At 64.1% G+C, this 20,305-nt stretch overlaps 4 protein-coding genes across 4 annotated transcripts in view; all 4 read right to left on the minus strand.

Annotated features, from left to right (window-relative positions):
* The window catches only part of F751_6506 (Putative ribosome biogenesis GTPase RsgA), a gene marked incomplete at both ends in the record, with an annotated part of 2,841 nt that extends 1,798 nt beyond the window's left edge, over window positions 1–1,043 (minus strand). The window contains 2 exons of the mRNA XM_011403734.1: window positions 20–243; window positions 563–1,043. Coding sequence (XP_011402036.1) covers window positions 20–243; window positions 563–1,043 — 705 coding nt within the window. The remainder of the gene's footprint in view (window positions 1–19; window positions 244–562) is intronic.
* Window positions 1,044–1,832: 789 nt separating this feature from the next.
* Window positions 1,833–6,393, minus strand: F751_6507 (hypothetical protein; the record flags this gene model as incomplete). The annotated part of the gene is made up of 12 exons (XM_011403735.1): window positions 1,833–2,226; window positions 2,455–2,732; window positions 3,000–3,181; window positions 3,338–3,408; window positions 3,524–3,629; window positions 3,806–3,938; window positions 4,141–4,313; window positions 4,491–4,521; window positions 4,603–4,787; window positions 4,932–5,068; window positions 5,247–5,374; window positions 6,280–6,393. The coding sequence occupies 12 exons, from the start codon at window positions 6,391–6,393 to the stop codon at window positions 1,833–1,835; spliced, it is 1,932 nt and encodes a 643-aa protein (XP_011402037.1).
* Window positions 6,394–11,554: 5,161 nt separating this feature from the next.
* Window positions 11,555–12,591, minus strand: F751_6508 (hypothetical protein; the record flags this gene model as incomplete). Its single annotated transcript, XM_011403736.1, has 2 exons — window positions 11,555–11,739; window positions 12,180–12,591. The coding sequence occupies 2 exons, from the start codon at window positions 12,589–12,591 to the stop codon at window positions 11,555–11,557; spliced, it is 597 nt and encodes a 198-aa protein (XP_011402038.1).
* A 1,253-nt stretch (window positions 12,592–13,844) lies between these two features.
* F751_6509 (DNA polymerase delta catalytic subunit) lies at window positions 13,845–19,904 on the minus strand (the record flags this gene model as incomplete). The annotated part of the gene is made up of 15 exons (XM_011403737.1): window positions 13,845–14,401; window positions 14,518–14,641; window positions 14,873–15,178; window positions 15,404–15,497; window positions 15,583–15,674; window positions 15,814–15,862; window positions 15,991–16,094; window positions 16,214–16,259; window positions 16,431–16,611; window positions 16,821–16,897; window positions 17,061–17,209; window positions 17,403–17,518; window positions 17,758–18,495; window positions 18,964–19,176; window positions 19,424–19,904. The coding sequence occupies 15 exons, from the start codon at window positions 19,902–19,904 to the stop codon at window positions 13,845–13,847; spliced, it is 3,327 nt and encodes a 1,108-aa protein (XP_011402039.1).
* Window positions 19,905–20,305: the final 401 nt, after the last annotated feature.

A 20,305-nucleotide genomic window follows, 5' to 3' on the forward strand; every position in this document is an offset into this window, starting at 1 on the left:
TCATCACGACCCTGATCACCTCATCCACCAGCGCCTGCGCCTCCGCAGCCTCCACCAGGTCGGCCTTGTTCAGCACCACCGACAGGTCCAGGCCCGCCGCCTCGCCGGCCACCAGGTACCGCGTGGCCGGCCCGGGGTCAAAGGGCGGGGCCGCCAGGGAGAAGACCAGGAGCAGGCGCGAGACGTTGGCCACCCGTGGCTCATGCAGGACCGAGGAGCGCGGGTGCACGCCATCCACAGACCCTGTAGGATGGTTTGTTTTGTTGGAGGGGGTTTCCTTCTCGTGAATGATAGTCACAAGGCGGTCGGGGACTGCGATGAGAGGCTGGGCATGCGGCCTTGCATGGGGCACCGCCGTCGGGTTTCCGGCTCACACCCCATGCGTCGCCTCCCTGCGCCTCGGACAGGCTCACAGAGGGCAGGCTCCCCATGTTCAAGCCATCGCACCCGCTCTCACACCTGGACAGTCCCCCCCATTGATGCCTCCATGGAGCGCACGACACACACCGCCCACAAGGCACCGCCCTGCCAGTCGAATGCCTCCTCACACCCAGATCCCCACCTCGCAGGCTGGTCCAGTCGATGCCCGAGAGGTGGACCCTGTCGCCGACCATGACCCGGGTCTGCATCTTCTTGAGCAGGCCCCTGGCGGTGCAGAGCAGCGTGTCCTCCCCTGGGCCGGGCAGTGGCATGCCGGGGTCCTGGGGCGCCTGCCCCGCCCTCCACGCCACCTCCCCTGCGGCATCCTCCAGCTCCTCAAGCCGCACGCGCAGGTAGTTGGCCTGGGCCGCCATGACCTGGCCCGTCCCGGCCAGCAGGGGGCAGAGGGGGGCCAGGGGCACGCTGCTGGTCTGGCCGATGTGGTAGTCGGCCGGGAACTCGGAGCTGGGCTTCAGGGCGGCGATGGTGGGGGTTGCCCTGTGCAGGCCAGCCCTTTCCCGGCCCCAAGCCCGGGAGACGCATGCCAGCAGCAGGGCTGGCTGCCTCGAGGATGCAATGAAGGGGCGAAGGGCGGTGCATCGCAGGCCCGCCACCGACTGCATGGCATCGATTGGGGAGAGCAGTGTGTCCCGAAAACACGATGATCAGCTGAGCGCCCGCATGGCTCGTCGAATGGGGCAACTGAGGTTTGCTGTCAGAAGTTGAAGGCCTTCAGATAACTTCGACGCCCTCAAATCGCTGGTTTCGCTCCTCGGAATGTAGACGAACCCTTGGATTCGCAGGACGGGCTGGTGTTACGTCCTTGTGGTGCTAGCCGGACAAGCGCTCCCACTTCACGACATGCACTCCACGCAAATATATGTTGCTCGAGTCGACAAATGGATTTCACATGCGACATGTGTGTGGCAGATGTTCAAGGCTGCATCGGCATGAGGGGGAGTCGAGTCTTCTCGTCTGTGGGGAGCAGAATGGAACTTCGATCTCATGCATGTGCGACTGGCATGCAGGGGGAGCATGTGTACCCCATGTCACGTAAGTTACCCCTTCACACAGCACATTCCGAAACATTGTCGCAAAAAATACAAACTCTCATAACAGTGGTCGAGCTCTGGGCCTGAAAATTGGCCAGATGGAATACAGATGCCGGTCAGCATGCACAAGGTGGGGTTACTTGCTGGGAGCAGCTCGAGCTCCCAGAGACAAAATTTGCAGGCTGGATGGAGGAGCTTAATTTTGAGGAGCAAGACGCACGATGCTTGACGTGCTCCAGTACGGATGGAACATTTTTCAGCAGCCTGGAAGATGCGGTGCAGAGAAAAAGTCGTCACAGTGGTCACCCTCGGTCAGATCAGGGCGGTGTGCAATCCAGGCCCCCACCCCCCCTGCTCCGCCTAGGACACGGGCAGCGCGATGAGCTGCTCGAGGACGGCGACCTCCTGGTCCAGCGAGGCGTCAGCCAGCGCGGCGGCCTCGGCCTGGAAGTAGGGCAGGAACTCCTGGAACGCCCGACGCGCGTCCGCAGAGATCTTGAGCGGGGAGCTCTGGCGCTCCCACTCCCCCAGCCGCGGCGCGATGACCACGTCGGGGACGGGGATGATGCAGGCCCGGGGCGCGACCCAGCGCTCCAGCCCGCAGTCCCTCACCTGCCCGCTCAAGCTGGCCAGGAAGGACAGGGGCTCCAGCTGGGGCCCCGGGCAGAACAGGGTGGGGAAGCCGGGGCACAGGGTCGGCGGGATGGGCAAGGGGCCGGTGGCGTTGCTGGCCACCTGCCACTGGTCCACCAGCCTGCAGGGGTGGATGATGGAAGGAGCAGGTGGTTGTCTTGAGTCTCACATGGCAGGCAAACACTGGGCAGGGACGAGGGGGGCGAGGCGAGGAGATGCATGGGTGTGCTCCAGAACTGGAATGTTGGTGGGAATAGACATTTCTCAAAGCACGTAGAAGATTCAGCACGAGATCCATTCGCCATCCTGGACCCCTCTCTCGTTCACACACATCCACAAACGCCCTCACCAGCCACGCAGGAGGTCGGTGTAGCGCGCCAACAGAATGGCCTTCCTGACGCCGCTGGACTGGTAGCTGGCCCCTGGTCCCGTGGCGCCTAAATCCCCAGCAGGGACGGTCCTGGTCGTGTTGGAGGCCGGCCGCTTCCTCACAAAGGCAGTGCGGTCTCGGTAACTGGCCACCAGCTGGAGAGGGGTGTTGGCGGCCGCGGGGCGCAGCATGCGGACCAGCACCACGCCGCCCTTGATGGCTGCATCCTCCTTGGGGCTGGGAAACAGCGTCTTGACCTGCAATGAGGGCGTGGTGGACCTGTCTTGGCGCCAGGAGCCCGGTGTGGGAGGAGGCTGCCAGAGTGGTGTCTGTTACAATGCTTCCAGGAAGTCACCAGGAAGGAGTTCTGCCTGCGCGCTGCGGACCATCCATGAGTGCGCCCCGTTCACTCTGCGCCGGAAACACTGTGCACTGTCATCCACGTGCCTCGTCAACCCCCAGATTTACCAACCCCGCCTTTACCACCCCAAACTAACACCCCAAACGACCCCCCTGCCACCTACGCTGAGAATCTTTCCATCCGGAGTAAGGGTCGAGTCGTTGTTGGGCGAGCCGTACGCCTGCAGGATGCGCCAGCCGTCCTCTGAGGCCAGGCCCAGGGGGCTCTGGATCTCCAGGGTCAAATCAAAGACGAGCGGGGTGACGCTGTAGTTAAATTGGGACACCAGGAGCTTCTGGAACTCCCCTGGAGATGAGTAGGGACAGGATAGTAGGGGGAAAAGAAGGTTCAGAGACTGGGGTGGGATGATGGGCTTGGGGTGCAGGAATGGAGGCGCGAATGAGGGGTGAGGAAGCAGTGCAGCCCATGACCGTAAGCTCGCCCATGTTCGCAACCCCTCACCAGGAGAGTGCACGGAGAAGTAGTTGGCGCCGCTGACTTGGGTGATGAGCTCCACCAGGGTGGTCTGGAAGCTGCAAAAAGTAGGGTGTGAGGTGTGGAAGGTGCAACAGTGCGCATGCTCCCTGGTTTGCATCCTGCGCATCGAACAGGCGAGGCACCGCCGCCCCTCAGGCTGGACTTCCTCACTCGAGGCCGATGCCGACGATCGTGAAGTAGATGCCCTTGGCAGCGGCATCCTCCAGAATGCTCTTCAGCTCCGAATCTTCCACTGCGCCTTCGTTGGTTTGCGCATCTGCAGGATGTTTGCTGGTATGCTTGTGGGCAAGTACTCTTGTGTTTGGTGAGAGGGGCCTCCCGCGCACAAGGGGTTTCGCAGAGGCTGAGCTTACCAGTCGCTCCAAATTCATACACCTTTTCAGCCCCGTCTGTCCCATCTCCCCTGCCTCCCCAAGTGTCAACAAAACTCACCAGTCATGAGGACGATCCGGTTCTCCCACTCATTAGGGTCTGCAGACAAACAGGCCTCACACTCCTCCAATGTCTTGATGGCCAGCTTCATGCCAGCCCCAGTGTTGGTCGAGTCGGTCGCCTTGACATCCCTCTGTTGAGTGGGGGAATTGAAAGGAAGCCTTACAAATATGTGCCCCACCTTCAAGAATGCACACATTCGTGCATAGAATTGTACGCGACTCCCAAGGTTCATATGCATAATCCAGAGCAGCCACAAGCTCCTCCAATGTCGCAATGCATGTGCTTCAAGTGCCCCAGCATATGCACCAGCACTCCTTCAAAACACACCCCACCTCAATGTCTGCCTTGAGGGCCTTCACGTCCAGGCACCCAACCTTGCCCAGCGGCAGCGGCTGACAGGCGTCAGTGGAGAACAGGACGATTGAGACCCGATCCTCCGGTCCGAGGAGGTCCAGAATGCCGGTCAGCACTTCCTGTGCCACCTGGATCTTGGTCTTGCGCTGCTCTGCAGGTCAGCAAAGAGGGTTCATGTGTTGCCGGGCCTGTTCAGTCAAACTCTACGCTCATTTGGCAGAGCCCTCAATTTCACCCTCATGTGGCATTCTCAGGCTTCCTGGCTTGAATGAATCAAAGTCCCACGCAGGATTGCTGCCTGGAGGATGCAGGCGCAAAACAGCCGTACCTTCATCCGTCAGGTTCTGCTGCACTCCAAACTGCGCATGGTAGAGGGAGTAGAGTGGTGCAGCCGTGAGCGTATTCAAGGGGGTTGCCATGGTAAACCTTATCATGCGTACCACGACTGAGTGCACATGGCGAATGCTCAAGTTCCCATAGTTCACACGCTTGACCCTTCCCTGCACCTGATCGTAGTAGTAGTTATTAAAGGGGCTGTCCATGCTGCCTGAGACGTCGAGCAGGAGCACCAGGTTCAGCTTCTTGCGCGAAAATTGATCGGCCTGGATCCCGGAATCCAGGCCAACTGCATGAAGGTGAGGATGGTCTCATGCATGTGGACTCCTTAGGACCTCCGCACAGTTTTCCAATTCGACATCTTGCAGCGACCAACTGACTCCAAAGATCCCTGAATGACAAGAACTCTCAAACATCACCCACCCCAGCTCACCTGCCATATACAGATCGCTGGCGTTCGTTCGGGAGTCTGGCCCATCTGCCGCCTGGACGAGGGCCGGCTGGGGCGAAGTGCCAATGGAGTAGATCGGGCAGAAGAGCTCGGTGCAGAGCTGGGACGTCTCGCCGGTCCTGGCGCGGACGGGTAGGATGCGTGCTTCAGACTCAAGACATGCATCATGGAATGGAGCACCCAAGGGCAGAGCTCGCCTCCGGCAGGACAGTGGAGTCCATGATGGGTGTGGCACGGGGTGGAGCCGCAACCTTGTGCCTTTATGGGAATCCTGAAGCTAACACCAAAACCCCTCACGTGTCAAAGTAGTAGTCCTTGATGATGCCATTGAAGGTCACGTCGGATGGCAAAGGCAGGTACGAAGCGTTCAGGTTGGCGCGGAAGTTGGCGACATCCTGGGCGCCCCCTGTGGAGGAGGAGGGCGCCTGTGGCTTGAGGGTAAGGGCCGGGATTGCTGGATGGAGAGGAAATGCGAGGCAGGGGTGTGCAGCAGGCACCCTGCTGGAGTTCGGCTCCTCTCTGAGTGGAGCAATCGGCGAGAATGCATTGAGTTGCAAGCTACGAGATCCTTTCATGAAACTCCGGATGCCTCTCGCTCCGAACTACTTCCTCGCATTTTCTCCTCCTTCCCCTCCCCACACCCCATTAAATGCCCACACATACTCTCACATAGACCTGCCAGCCAGCCTTACCTGTGGTGTAGCCAATGGAGCCCCCGCTCACGGCGCCTCCCTGAGCGGTGCGAACGAGCCGTACATCAGCGAAAGGGTTACCATTGAGGCTGGATTCTGTGTCAGGTGCACGTGCAGTCGCCCAGCGAGAGGGCAGGGAAGAGGCGACGGCCAGTCTCCGCCTCCCCAGAAGGCCGCCTGCACCATCAGATCAGCATCATACACAGAGAGGGGACGGAGGGGGAGGGAGGTCTGTGAAGGAAAACAATCCCAATGCCAAAATGGACCTTGCCTTAGGCAAGGTGGAGAAGGTGGGGCCTACGATGCCGGCATTCGCCACGCCTGTCGTCAGGCTGGTTCCCACAGGCTGGAGTTGGCCTTGAGGGAGGCGGGTCCCGTACTCACCAGCTGCAGGGTGAGGGGGCGAGAGTGAGGCTCACGGCAAGGGCAGGAAGCGGATCGTGGGGGTGAGGCAAGACTGAATTCTGCACAGAACCGGTGAACGACCCCTGAGCACGTGGGTCTTACACCCCCCTGTGCCACTTCATGACAACCCCTGCGTGCGCGGATCCCGGCATCTCGGAAATGTCATGCAGACGTCTAGTCCGATCTTTCGGATCCCACGCACTGGCTGCGGCGCAGCTGGATATGTTCCAAACAGCTTTCGAGTCGCACACAGGCCCGCCCTGCAGTAAGGACCGCCCATGCGCGTCTAGCAGGGTGATCGACAGGAGGGCCAGGCTCAGGATCCATCGCAGGCTCGAGGACCTCATGATGCCTCCCAGTCCCGATTTCGATCAACAGAGAGGAAGTAAGCAAATGATCGTCTAGATCGAGGCTGCGTGACAATTTGCCGAAGGGGTCAGCAGTCGAGATGTCAACCGCGTGTCCATGTCCATTGCCACGCGTAAAATCCATGCCAACCTTTGTACTAGATGTATGGGTTGGCTGGAAACACCAAGCCCGCCCCTCTAGTATGAACCACATTCCGCCTAATCGGATGCTGCCAGTCTGAACGCGTCGACTGCGACTCATAATGAGTGGCTACCTCCCTGTGATCCATAGCCTCCACAGTATAAGGAAAGAAAAAAGTTGTTCGAGAATCCGCATGGAAGTTATTACCTCGTAGTATCGATGAGCTCCAGTGGGCCAGATCTCGTTTACATCCAAGTTCTAAACACTTTTAGAGCCGTCTTTTGGGCTGTTGGAGCGGTCACCCGGGGTTTGGCTTCATACAAGCCCATGAGCGCATAGGTTCTCCACATGATAGCTAGGATCATTCAGTTGTGCACATCCTGCTCCGGCGGCATTGCCTACTTGCTGGTCATTTTATCCTTCATGATGTAATAGGACAGAATCTGGTAAACCTCTCTCAGCCCATTTGTTTCCTGTGTGTGAGTGTATTAGATTGCGACATTGAATATTGTATCAATTTACAGGATGATGACAATGTGTAGCAATATCGGTTTGTAGAGGGAACGCCCGGCACAAAACACACCACCAGCTCGGCCTTCGAGGGCATTCTTACATCCACTCGGCTTGGGCACGGATAGCTACGGGGTGAAGGTGTGAACAACCACAATTTTACGTCGAGGGTCTGACCAATGCATCACCAAGCACTGGTCGAGCTTGTAGAGGGATCGAAAGAGCATAGAGCCACAAACATGCATACATGTCCATGGAGATCAAGGGTGTTCAATCAGAAGCAGAACTCCCTGTGCTTGGAATTGCAGGAACCCGATGAGAAATTGATGTGGACCGTGGCACAGCCAGCCACTCTGTATGGGGGGGACAGCGTCCAAGACCCACGAGTGCAAGGTTTATTGTAGAAGTCTCCGCAAAGAAACTCCTGCCTTTCTCCCTGGGAGTAACGCCTGGGGGTGCTGAATCTGACATCCGATACACCGCCTGCGGCATTGCTGTAGGTCCATCGGCCTTCGGCGCTGACAGTCATGGCCCCTTCACAGACGTCTGAGCTTATGATTCTCAAGGGGAAGCTCGTTCCGCCAGATGTGTCCGTGCCGCTGGTGGCAGCATCACTGGCAGGCACTGGCGGGGGGGTTGGGGGCGGCGCAGATGGCGGTGGTGACTCTTGAGGTGGTGGTGGTGGCGATTGCCGAGGTGGTGATGGCGAGGGTGGCGGTGGTGGCGGCGGTGGCGATTGGAGCGGTGGTGATGGCGAGGGTGGCGACGGTGGCGGCGGTGGCGGCGGTGGCGATTGGAGAGGTGGTGATTGCTGAGGTAGCGGCAGTGGTGGCAGCACGGTCAGTGGCGGGGATGTTTCGGTTGGGGGTGAGAGGTTCTGAAAATTAGGTGCTGGTGGTGGTGAGAGTGAGCTTGGCCGACCTGGAGGGGGTTGGCTGGAAAGTTGTGCGGCAAGTGGCGAGTCGAGCAGCGACATATCCAAGGGGGCGTTTGATATTGGTTCACCACCAGGTGACGCCAGGGAGGGAATTGGATTGGACAGAAAACTGGATGGAGACTCACTAGGAGAAACGACTGAAGCTGATGGGATCAGAATACTCATCTCCTGAGGAATGGGAGCTGGAATGGAGGAGACAGGAGCGCTGGCTGGAGGATGTTCACGAAAAGGACTAAAAGATGGGTTGAATGATGGGGGGAACGAAGTTTGAGTTGGCAGAGACTGGCTGGGAGGTGGACGAGGATCGAGCTGGGGAGGAGAAGCCGGCGGTGGGCTGGGTGATGAAATGGGCGGCAGGCTTGGAGGTGGACGGCTGGGCGGCGGGCTTGGAGGCGGAGGACTGGGCGGCGGGCTTGGAGGCGGGGGCTGGGCGGCGGGCTGGGAGGCGGGGGGCTGGGCGGTGAGCTCGGAGGCGGAGGGCTGGGTGGTGGGCTCGGAGGCGGAGGGCTGGGCGGCGGGCTGGGTGGGGAGGCTGGGCGGCGGGCTTGGAGGCGGTGATGGCGGAGGGTTTGGCGGCGGTGAGGGCGGCGGGCGTTGGAGGCGGTGTGGCGGAGGGTTTGGTGGCGGTGATGGCGGAGGGTTTGGTGGCGGTGATGGCGGAGGGGTTGGTGGCGGTGATGGCGGAGGGGTTGGTGGCGGTGATGGCGGAGGGTTTGGTGGCGGTGATGCTGGCGGGCTGGGGGGCGGTGATGGCGGGGGGGTTGGTGGCAGTGATGGTAAAGGAGGGCTGGGGGCCAGGCTGGGGAACAGTGGGGACGCTGGTGACGTTGCCAACTTCGGTGACGGCGAGGAAAGGGTGGGAAGCGGCACTGGTGGCATGGCTGACGCTTCAGGATCAAGGTGTGGACCGGATACCGGTGACGGCAGCAAGATCGATGGCAATGGTGCACTTGCACCCTGATGGGGAGATGCTGGTGTGGGTCCAAGCGCAAGTCCCGGGCTTGCCAGTGGGCCACGTGGGTGCAGCGGTGATACGCGGGGTGCCAGGGAAGGTGTCGGTACTGGGCCTGCAGCTGATGGTCCGTCGGCGCCTTCAAGCTGGCCTGAAGACCCCGGTGCGGGGCCGGGAGTCGAGAGGGGCGGAGCAAGGTTGGCGGGGAGGGGTCCACGCCCCGGCGGCCGGTGTGCTGGCACGGGATGCGCCTTGGGACTGGGCGCCGACGGGGTCTGCACTGGCGAGCCTCGTATGGGCATGGGGCTGGGCTGGGGTGTGGGATGCCGGGGCAAAGGGTTCCTTGGTGAGTGTAGAGGGCGGGGTGGAGGAGCAGCTGGGCCACCGGGGTCGGTGGGGTCGGCCGGCTGCGGGGAGGGCGGTTGGGCGCCTGCCGGTGCAAGGGAGGGCCCCGACCCGCACCCTGCGGCGTCGGCCAGACAGGGCGCCGGACCTCTGACCCCGGTTGGGCCTCCTGCTGCGGCGGGCCCTGAGCCGGGGTTCGGGGCCCGAGGACTCTGAGCAGGCGATTCCCGCACGGAGACTGGCTCTGGGGCCGGGGCGGGGGAGCCAGCCGGGCTGGGCTGCGGCGATGCGTGGGGGCTCCCTGGCCGAGGCCCCGGACTGGAGGGGGGTGGACGAGGAAGAGCGCCTGCAGGGATTGAGAGGAAAGGCTTGCTGGGAGATGTTCGGGCGTGCATGGGCGCCGCCAGGACCTTGGACGTCTGGAAACGGTATCATCACTGCCAGGCGCCTCACCAGAAGGGGTTGGGCCAGATCCTGGCGAGGGCCTGCCTGGGGACCCTGGCTTGAGGGGGCGCGGGGACGTCGCCTGCGCTGGCGAGGGCGCACGCAACGGGCTGGCTGGAGGTCGGCCGCGACCCGGCGGCGAAGGAGCAGGGGAACGCCAGAAGGCGGGGCCGGCAGCCCCCGCCGGTGACTGGGCAGGGGCCGTGCGGGCTGGTTGCGCGGGCGCAGGAGCCAGCGGCGGCGTTGAGCTCGTGGGCTGTCCTGGCCGGCGGATTGCAGGCGGAATCGGAGGCTGGGCCACCTTCCGGCTGCGCTCCGAATTGAGCGCTGGCCCCGGGGCCGGCTGGACTTTGCGTGATGGGCCGGGCTGCTTCCCGGCGGTGGGACTGGGGCCCTGTGCGCCAAGCGGCGGCTCAGCAAGGACAAGCGGGGCATGCGACTGCCAGCCTGGCATGCCGGACTGGCACCCCGGCCACGCCACATGCTGGATCTGGAAAGGGTGCTCGGCGCGAACACCCTTTGTGCCATCGACAGAGGATGCTGCGCCCAGACTGGCCGCCAGGCAGGCCGTCCAGCGCTGCAAAGAGGGAGTGGTCCCTCCCCAGCCTGCAAGCACTGCATGCACCGCACCGTCCTCCTCCTCTGCCAGCAGTCGGGTAGAGACCAGGTGAGGGGGTGCAGGGCAGCCGGTCCTCCGGATGACCTCCTCTGCCCAGGCAGCAGGGTCGGGGTTGGAGTCCTCCCACCCTTCCACTCCCGTGCCATTGCCACTGGGCGCGTGCAGGGTCAGGAAGGAGGTGGCACACCCCCAGGCCGACGCGGGGATGGGGAATGTGGAGGCCAGGAGGTCGGCGAGTGATGGTAAAGGAGGGCTGGGGGCCAGGCTGGGGAACAGTGGGGACGCTGGTGACGTTGCCAACTTCGGTGACGGCGAGGAAAGGGTGGGAAGCGGCACTGGTGGCATGGCTGACGCTTCAGGATCAAGGTGTGGACCGGATACCGGTGACGGCAGCAAGATCGATGGCAATGGTGCACTTGCACCCTGATGGGGAGATGCTGGTGTGGGTCCAAGCGCAAGTCCCGGGCTTGCCAGTGGGCCACGTGGGTGCAGCGGTGATACGCGGGGTGCCAGGGAAGGTGTCGGTACTGGGCCTGCAGCTGATGGTCCGTCGGCGCCTTCAAGCTGGCCTGAAGACCCCGGTGCGGGGCCGGGAGTCGAGAGGGGCGGAGCAAGGTTGGCGGGGAGGGGTCCACGCCCCGGCGGCCGGTGTGCTGGCACGGGATGCGCCTTGGGACTGGGCGCCGACGGGGTCTGCACTGGCGAGCCTCGTATGGGCATGGGGCTGGGCTGGGGTGTGGGATGCCGGGGCAAAGGGTTCCTTGGTGAGTGTAGAGGGCGGGGTGGAGGAGCAGCTGGGCCACCGGGGTCGGTGGGGTCGGCCGGCTGCGGGGAGGGCGGTTGGGCGCCTGCCGGTGCAAGGGAGGGCCCCGACCCGCACCCTGCGGCGTCGGCCAGACAGGGCGCCGGACCTCTGACCCCGGTTGGGCCTCCTGCTGCGGCGGGCCCTGAGCCGGGGTTCGGGGCCCGAGGACTCTGAGCAGGCGATTCCCGCACGGAGACTGGCTCTGGGGCCGGGGCGGGGGAGCCAGCCGGGCTGGGCTGCGGCGATGCGTGGGGGCTCCCTGGCCGAGGCCCCGGACTGGAGGGGGGTGGACGAGGAAGAGCGCCTGCAGGGATTGAGAGGAAAGGCTTGCTGGGAGATGTTCGGGCGTGCATGGGCGCCGCCAGGACCTTGGACGTCTGGAAACGGTATCATCACTGCCAGGCGCCTCACCAGAAGGGGTTGGGCCAGATCCTGGCGAGGGCCTGCCTGGGGACCCTGGCTTGAGGGGGCGCGGGGACGTCGCCTGCGCTGGCGAGGGCGCACGCAACGGGCTGGCTGGAGGTCGGCCGCGACCCGGCGGCGAAGGAGCAGGGGAACGCCAGAAGGCGGGGCCGGCAGCCCCCGCCGGTGACTGGGCAGGGGCCGTGCGGGCTGGTTGCGCGGGCGCAGGAGCCAGCGGCGGCGTTGAGCTCGTGGGCTGTCCTGGCCGGCGGATTGCAGGCGGAATCGGAGGCTGGGCCACCTTCCGGCTGCGCTCCGAATTGAGCGCTGGCCCCGGGGCCGGCTGGACTTTGCGTGATGGGCCGGGCTGCTTCCCGGCGGTGGGACTGGGGCCCTGTGCGCCAAGCGGCGGCTCAGCAAGGACAAGCGGGGCATGCGACTGCCAGCCTGGCATGCCGGACTGGCACCCCGGCCACGCCACATGCTGGATCTGGAAAGGGTGCTCGGCGCGAACACCCTTTGTGCCATCGACAGAGGATGCTGCGCCCAGACTGGCCGCCAGGCAGGCCGTCCAGCGCTGCAAAGAGGGAGTGGTCCCTCCCCAGCCTGCAAGCACTGCATGCACCGCACCGTCCTCCTCCTCTGCCAGCAGTCGGGTAGAGACCAGGTGAGGGGGTGCAGGGCAGCCGGTCCTCCGGATGACCTCCTCTGCCCAGGCAGCAGGGTCGGGGTTGGAGTCCTCCCACCCTTCCACTCCCGTGCCATTGCCACTGGGCGCGTGCAGGGTCAGGAAGGAGGTGGCACACCCCCAGGCCGACGCGGGGATGGGGAATGTGGAGGCCAGGAGGTCGGCGTGGGCGCCGGTGGGAAGGATGTCGACGGTGCTGATTTGGAGGATGGTCCAGAGATCGTTCACACGACCGCTGGCGCCGGTAGCTGCGATCTCGACGCGCGAACCGGAGCCGGGTGTCGCCTTGATGTGGATCCGAAGACCTGCGAAGCATAATGGTGTGGAAGTGATATGGCGCTTGTGGTCGTACATCCCGTCAAATTTCATACGCGGGTCGTGATAGCGGAATGCTCGAAGGCGCCGACGTCTCCTCATCTCTGAAAGCTTCATCCGGGTACCTGGAACTCCATCTCGAATGGCCTCCGCAATGTCCTTGGCATCATGTCTTGTCGGATCAAGACTGAGCGTGAAAGTCAAAGCTGACTCCTGCCCGGAGCTGCAGCGTGATGGGGAAGTTGGCTGTTTGGCAGAGACTCGATCTTGGTGGGAGGGGGAAACATGCACGTGGGCGACGGCCAGCCGGAGGTGCTTGATCTCGGTGAGTAAAGGTCCACCGACAGATTGCTTGCGCACCTGTCTGCAAGCTGATGGCCATCCGACTATCATTGGAATGGTAGATAGAAGGGAGCAGGCTGTGAGTGCTCTGCAAGTAGTCCGGAACATATGCGATCAACGACATATCCAATAACTCTGACTTACCGCTGCCGATCCATGCGCTTTCGACTGAAGAAGGAGGACGGTGGAGATAATTATAAAGTAGGTAGGTGCTCCACGTCGTACCTTTACCACAGGGTCTCCTTGCCTCAGGGTCAGAGTTGACTTCTGATGCACCATGCAATACCGATCCAAGGCGTGCGCGGGCCAGCAATACCTAAACCTCGTATCGATACGGCAAAATCTTGCGAATAGCAAGCAATATCCTACTTGAAACTATGTAGAATATCGGTTTAACGATCTTTCAGTGCCAGATCGTGATGATTGAGAATGTCGAGTGTGGACCCGGAAAGTTATGAGGATTCATGAGGACGGGAGATCGGATACGCGACCCTGTAATACTGGATGCGCGAGGTTTAGTCACGATGCATTTATCTTTATGAAAGCAATGAGATTCAGTGGACACTGAAGGATAGGAAAGTATTCGCAAGGAGTCGAGATGCGCTCCGGTTTACGATCGGTCAATTCATCTGAACGTTATGCCGAACGTGCCTCAACTGGGGGGGGTACCCTGCCAAGATATAACGGTGACAGGCTCGAAATCGGCAACCTGCTTATGCGCTTGCCCATGAATCTGATCTATAGAACGTCACGATCGTACCAGTGACAGATAATGAAGGGTTTTACTGAACTAAAATATAGCAATGCAGAGGTGGCCACAAGCAGTTGCTCACAAAGCCAAAGCACTGTCACACGGAAATTAGATGCACCAACGCAGAGCCAAGGCAGCCCAGGGGGAGGGTGTTGGAGTGCGGCATGATCCATATCTCCTTGCACAGTGACGATAGGTCCTAACCTGCAGCACCCCCCCGCAGTCTGACCCAGGTCTCCCCCAGTGCCTCCAGATCGATGCATGCCTCACGCCTCTGGAAGTATATGGCGCAGGCACCGTTCTCGCAGAGAAAGGGCTGCGTCAGCGTGGCAGAGTCGCAGGCCCGACATATGCTGCCTGCCCGGGCCCGGAGGGCCTCTGCCTCCGCTTGCCTGGCAGTGGTCTCCAGGACCACTCTTGCAGCGATACCTGGATCCCTGTGGCGGCCAAGGGGGGGGGCAGCTGTGAGGCGTACTTGCTGCGGTGGAAGGCAAGCAATGATCCAAGAATGTGTTTTGGGGAAGGGAGAGCCTGAATTTTTCATTGCAGGCCAGTGCAGGGCAGATGCTGCAAATCCTACTCTGCATCGCTGCAGGCCCCTGCATGCATGGACATGCGGATGAGTTGCCCCCGCTTGCCTCGAACAGATCTCGCACAGTGCAGGCGCCGTCCCAGAAGTCTGGGGCAGCGTCCGCTTGCAGCCTATGCACTTGGCTGTCGCGGCGTAGAAGGCGGTCATGCCCACCTGGCGACCACCTGAGAACGAGGAAGGGGTGAGCGTTAATCAGACAGACTCCAGGGCGCAGGAAGGAGTGTCCGCATGACGCTACCCCCCACTCCCTCATACTCACCCCTTGCACCCGCTGCCGCACCCTGCCTCCGGCCCTTGGCCCGGGGCGACGGGGTTGGGGGGGACAGCGATGCGCCACCCGGCTTGGCTACTCTGGAGCCCACCTCCTCCACCCTCACCCGGGTGTGAGCGCCCTGCATCAGCGCCTGCAAAAGGCGAGGGTTAGAGAGGTGGTGGGTGGGTCGGAGCCTCGGTGGACCCCCCCTTGGGCTTCACCACACATGCACACACGTGCAGTAAGCCCCGCACCCCAGCAATCCATGCAACTCCGCTGCCATGTGGATCCTGGCACTCCCAGGCCTTGCTGCCCCCCGCTGCCCCACCCATCGCGTCAAACCCCTCACCCCAAACCCTTCACCCCAACCCCACAAACACACCTGGACTCGCGCCGGCGGCATGCAATGCCCCAGCATCTCGCTCAGCGGACGCACCAGCTTGTTGTTCCAGTAGAGCAGGTAGTCTGCGCGCGTGCCAGACCGCACGGCCATCACCGGATCCTCCGCCGCGTCGTCCTGCTTCGGGGCCCCCGCCAGCAGCACGTAGGGCAGGCGCTCGCCCAGCACAAAGGCGCGCCCGGGATCACGCTGGACCAGCCTCACCGCCAGCGAGGCATGGGGTCCACGCACCTCGGCGGCGGCCGCGGGGTCCCCCGCTGCGGCGCTGCTCACTTGCTCCCCGGTGATCTGGTTGAGAGGGGGGGGGTGGTTTGGTGATGGGCCAAGGGGGCCTTGACTCCCGACCAGGGCCGTTTTCCCCAGCGTGTCCTGCCAAATTCTGATGGCAGCCGGCATGACCCCTGGCAGGCAGACCCAAGCCAGAAATAACACCCTGGCTGGGTGCAGACCAGACATCCCGTGCAGGCCCACGGGCAGCGATCCTAGAGGGTCCAGATCCCACCTCCACCTCACCCGCCACAGGCCCTGCGTCATGATGAGTTCGTGCAGGGAGACCCGTCCAGAGAGCAGGCGGCGGACCTCCTCCTCCACAAACGCGATCGCCGACCTGGCACGGAGGGGTGGGGCACAGATTGAGTACCAAGAGCCAGCGCCCTGCCACCACTCCAGTGTTGACACCTGCTCGCGCTCACTCCACGTCGCCACGCATGATGATCCGCTCCAGGACGCCATGCAGGGTCGTGCGGACGATGGGAGCCGCCTGGCGCCACATGCTGACGAGGCCCTGGGGGAGAGAAAGAGGAGGGGGCATTGGCTCTGCTGCATGGCCAGGTCCAAAGGTCCCTTGTCTGGCCCGGCCATGCAGCAGGCCTGCTGGATTGCAACCAACCGTCACACCACTGCTCCCTGAGACTCGCCTTGACCATGAGCGCCGGTTGGCTGTCGGGTCGCTCCCACGTCTTGCCAGCGTACCTAACATGGTGTGGAGGCAAGTGGAGCAGGCTCAGGGGGCAGTGCAGATCAGCTGCACGGGGGGCCTTGGGAGACCAAGGAAGCAAGAGAGCCTCCTGAAGTGCCTGCCCGGAGAAGTGTGGCCCGACCTGTTGACATGGATGAGCAGGAGCGGGTTGCAGACGCGCTCAAACTTGAGCTCCATGGGATCGGGGAAGGCAGCCGACACGATTGCGGCAGTGCGCTTTCCGACCTGTCAAGGGGGCAGGATGGCGAGGCTGAAGGAAAAAAAGCCTGAAGGAATGCCACCCATCTGTACACCAGCGGCAGGGTCGCCGAGATCAGGTGGGCAAAGCGATCCCTGGTCCTCACCTCTATGGCCTCTGCAGGGGTCGAGGCGGCCGGGAAGACAGCAAACCTGCGGCAGGAAATGGACGCACAGGTTGAGAGCTTGGGGTGCAGCGTAGCGGGGACTGGGACCTCACCCAACCCAGGCCTCACGCCCAGCAGGCCTGCTCAGACCGATCAAAGCAGCCGCAGCCTTCTGCCTGCACCCACACCAAAGCAAAGCCAGCGGGACGGGCCCCACCCTCCCTCGCACAGGCTGTCGGTGTGGCCGTAGATGACGCGTGCGCCGCGTCCGATGGGGCCCAGCTCCCCAGACCTGCTCGCGCTTTCCAGGGCATCCAGCGCGCGGCGGCAGGCCTGTGCGCCGTAAGCCAGGCAGGAGTCTGCCAGCGGGATGCACTGCAGCGGCGAGGTCTGTGCGCCTGCAGGAGTGTGTGCGAGTGTGTGTATCTATGCGAGTGGGAGGGATGGCATGGTTGAGCTGGGTCTGCAGCCTGGGTGGCAGAGCAGTGGGTGAGCAGTAACATGGGCTGAGGCGAAGGCCCAGCCGTCTGCAACAGGAATGAAGGTGGCAAGCCATCCACCGCGCTGCAGGCGCCGCCCCGCGCGCTGCAGGCGCCGTCTCGCTCACCCGTGAAGCCGTACAGCGCGTTTGCCGTGACCTTGAGGGCCTTCTGCCGGCCGTCCAGCACCGCCCGCTGCGCCTCGCTGCGCCATGGGATAGAAGGAGGGTGGCGAAGGGCTCGGCACGCACCACCCACGGCAGAGATGCCCGGCAGCCGCGCTGCGCTGCCCGCACCCCAGCTCGCGCTGCGGGCAGTGGCGTGCCGTCGTGACCAGGCCTCCCCAGCGCGCCCCTCCCGCCCCCCACCTGGTCGCGGCCTTGAGCTGGTCGCGCGTGGCGGCCCGGGCGACGGTGAGGGCCGCCAGGATGGCTGGCAGCAGGCCCTTGCGCACGGCGGGCTTCACAAACACGTCGCCCGTGGGCGTGACCGTGGTCTGGTCCTCCGCGAAGAGACCCTGTGCAGTGGCGCGGTCGGTGAGAGGCGAGACAGCGGCCTCCCTCCAGTCCCCGATGCAGGTGCAGCTGGCCCCAACCCTGCTGGTCCTGGAGGCGCAGGCTGCGTGGTGCACTCCATGCCCGACACGGGTCATGCACTCCTCACCCTCCCCACAAGGTGCTTCCGCAACCCCCCCTCCCCGCCACCCTCACCCTGTCCTCCGGGTGCACCAGCGTGGTGTAGCACAGGTTGTGCGCGCGGTAGATGGAGGGGTACAGGCTGGCAAAGTCGAGGATGGCCACCGGGTTCGTGTACAGCCCCGCCGTTCCTGATGGCAGGGTGGAGGAGGTACGTGCTTCCGTGAAAAAAGTGGGGGGGGGGCGATGGAAGCCGCCGGGGCACGGCGTAAGCCGGCGAGGCTGTGCCATCAGCCTGGCCCCGGCCCACTCCTTGCCGCCCTGGGCGCCTCACAGCCCTGGCGCCCCTCAGGTTCAAGCACGCAGGCGTGCCGCATCCCTGCGAGACCCCCCTCCTCTCAAATCCGACATCACACGGACACCCCCTCACTGTTCTCCACGGGGTGCAGGATGAAGGTGTGCTCCTGGAGCTGGCCCGCCTCCAGCCGCGCCGGCAGCACGTACCCGCGCCGCCCGGCGGTGCGCAGAAGCAGGCTGTGCGTGCGCACCATCTGCGCCTGGTACGCCACCTGGCCCAGGGTCAGGCCGGTCACGCGCGCCATCTCCACCATGTCCGGCACCGTGGCCAGGTGGAGGAGGAGCGCGCGCACCGCACGCGCGCGCGTCGCCATGTACCGCGCCAGGCGCAGCAGCCCCGCGCCGTCGCCGGCCGCCAGCGCGGCGACCTCCCGCGGCGCCAGGGTCTCCAGCGTGCCGCCCAGCAGGCTCTGCACGCAGTCGGTCAGCGTGAAGGTGGACAGGTTCTGCGAGGTCAGCACCTGGCGCTGCACGTCCACGACCACCCGCCCGTCCACCTCTGCGCGCAGCGTCTCCTGGTTGCTGGTGCTGCTCATGCGCGACTGTGACCGCACCCAGGCCGCGCTGTAGGTGGTGATGCGCTTGAGGCGCAGCGGGCGCGAGCGGCTCGACCCCGGCGGGGCGCGCCCCAGCGCCGCGGCGCCTCCGTCCACGCGCAGCGCGGCGCAGCGCGCGCCCAGCGCGCCCAGCGTGCGCCCGGCGTCGAACACCGCCAGCAGGTCGGGGTCGGCGGCCCGCAGCCAGGCCAGGAAGGCGCGCAGCATCGCCGCCTCGCTGCGGAACACCAGCGTGCGCGCGCCGGAGGCGGGGTCTGGCATCGTCGCGGCCGTGGCGGCCTCGGAGTGGGTGAATACCAGTGACCCGGGCGGCGCCGCCCCCGGGGGGGCGGGTGGCAGGCCCACGCGCCGGGGCCCGGCAGCCAGCTCGGCCTCCGTCAGCAGCGCGGCGGGACCCGTGCCAGCTTCGCTTTCTTCGCCGTTCTGCGCGGCCTTCGCGCCATCGTCGGACTGGGATGGTGAAGGTGGAGGTTCAACGCCTTCTGTCTTGGCCACGCCAGCCTCCGCCCCCTCGGTCTCAGACTCGTGCACCTTTGCCTGCACCGCGCCGCCGTCCAGCGGCGTTAGCAGGCAGCAGATGGCCACCAGGGGGTCGCCCTTCTCTGGTAGGGCCACGCGGTCTGCCCCATCAGCGGGGGCGCAGAGCGTGCTCAGCGTGCACACCCGCAGCGGCGGCAGGTCGCCCCGCACCGCTGCCGCCGCGGCGGCGCGGGCGGCGGCACACCCTGCGGCGGCGCTGCCAGGGGGAAAGGGCGACCAGCCTGCGTCCGCGAGCTGTGTGGCGTCGGGGGTGAGGCAGGTCAGGGCCTGCCAGGGCGCCGTCGCATCGATGTCGAAGCCGGCCGCCCGCCGATCCTCCTGGGCCAGAGTGTAACCGGGCGCCGGTGCGCCAGCCTTGGGGCTCGCGGCCGGCGGGACGTACAGCCAGGCCCCGCCTGCACAGGAATCAAGGAGGCGAGTGGGGAGTCAGGTGGCAGGGGGCAAGCCATGAGCCGACTTGATTGCCTGCTCCTCAGAGGTCTGTGGAGTGTACAAAACGAGGCGGCCACTGCAGCATCCTCAGGCACGTCCAGACCAGGCCTCTCTGCCCACTAAACTACAGCTGGCCTGGGCTCCGGCCCCCAAGGCACCAACTAGACCTCGCTCGGCACCCGGGCCCACCTACAAGCTCCCCTCCCTCACCGGAGACGGGCATGTCTGCGAGGAAGCGCTGCAGCAGGCCGATCTCACTCTCGAACATCGTCCCCGCCCCAAAGTTCCACCCCGCCTCCAGCAGGCCGGGGGAGGCCAGGCAGCGCGCGAGGACGGGGGCTGCTCGGCGCAGGCTGGTGCCGGGATCGAATTCGAGTCGCAGCATGGGCGAGGCGGCCGGCCCGAGGTCTGCGGGGCGACAGTACTGAAGGGGCCGCCTGTCGCATGCCAGCACGGCAGCCACCCTGAGGTCTGGGGGAATAGCCCTGTTGACCACGGCGCGAAACGACTCCCTGAGCCCTCGGTCCTCAAACCAGTCCAGGGCCGGGGCGGAGCCTGGCATGGCCGCCGGCGCCACGACGTAGAGGTAGGGGCGGAAGCCCTGGACCTGCAAGAGCACGCTGGCACCCGAGGCGCTCGCCCCCCAGATGGTGAACTGCCCATGATCGTCCTCCAGAATGTCCAGGGCCATGAAGATGAGAGGCTGCAAGTGTGCTTGGGGGTTGGCAGGTGGAGATGACGGGCCAGACATGCCCACGCACAGCAGGATTCCAACCCTCCACATGGCCATGAGGGGTCCAGCCCTAGAGCACCTCGTGTGGCTCCAATCTGTGCGGACGGCGCCTGTCTGTGAAGAGCTCCATGTCGGGGCTGTGGTGTGTGGACGACCACGGACTGTCAGATGTGCAGGACCGCTATCAGCATAGGTGAGCATCGGCTGTCGCCTGGCTTACCCGGCATGTGGAGCCTCATATGCCGGGTTCAATGCCGACCTGCGCTCCCGCTTGCCCGGCATGGGCCTGGGAGGAGCTTTCAAGTATTGCTTAGCTTAGATTACAGAGCTTAGGAGCTCACATCGCATCTCCAAATAGC

The sequence above is a fragment of the Auxenochlorella protothecoides genome, assembly GCF_000733215.1.
Source record: "Auxenochlorella protothecoides strain 0710 unplaced genomic scaffold scaffold90, whole genome shotgun sequence".
In the NCBI taxonomy this organism is placed as follows: Eukaryota; Viridiplantae; Chlorophyta; class Trebouxiophyceae; order Chlorellales; family Chlorellaceae; genus Auxenochlorella; species Auxenochlorella protothecoides.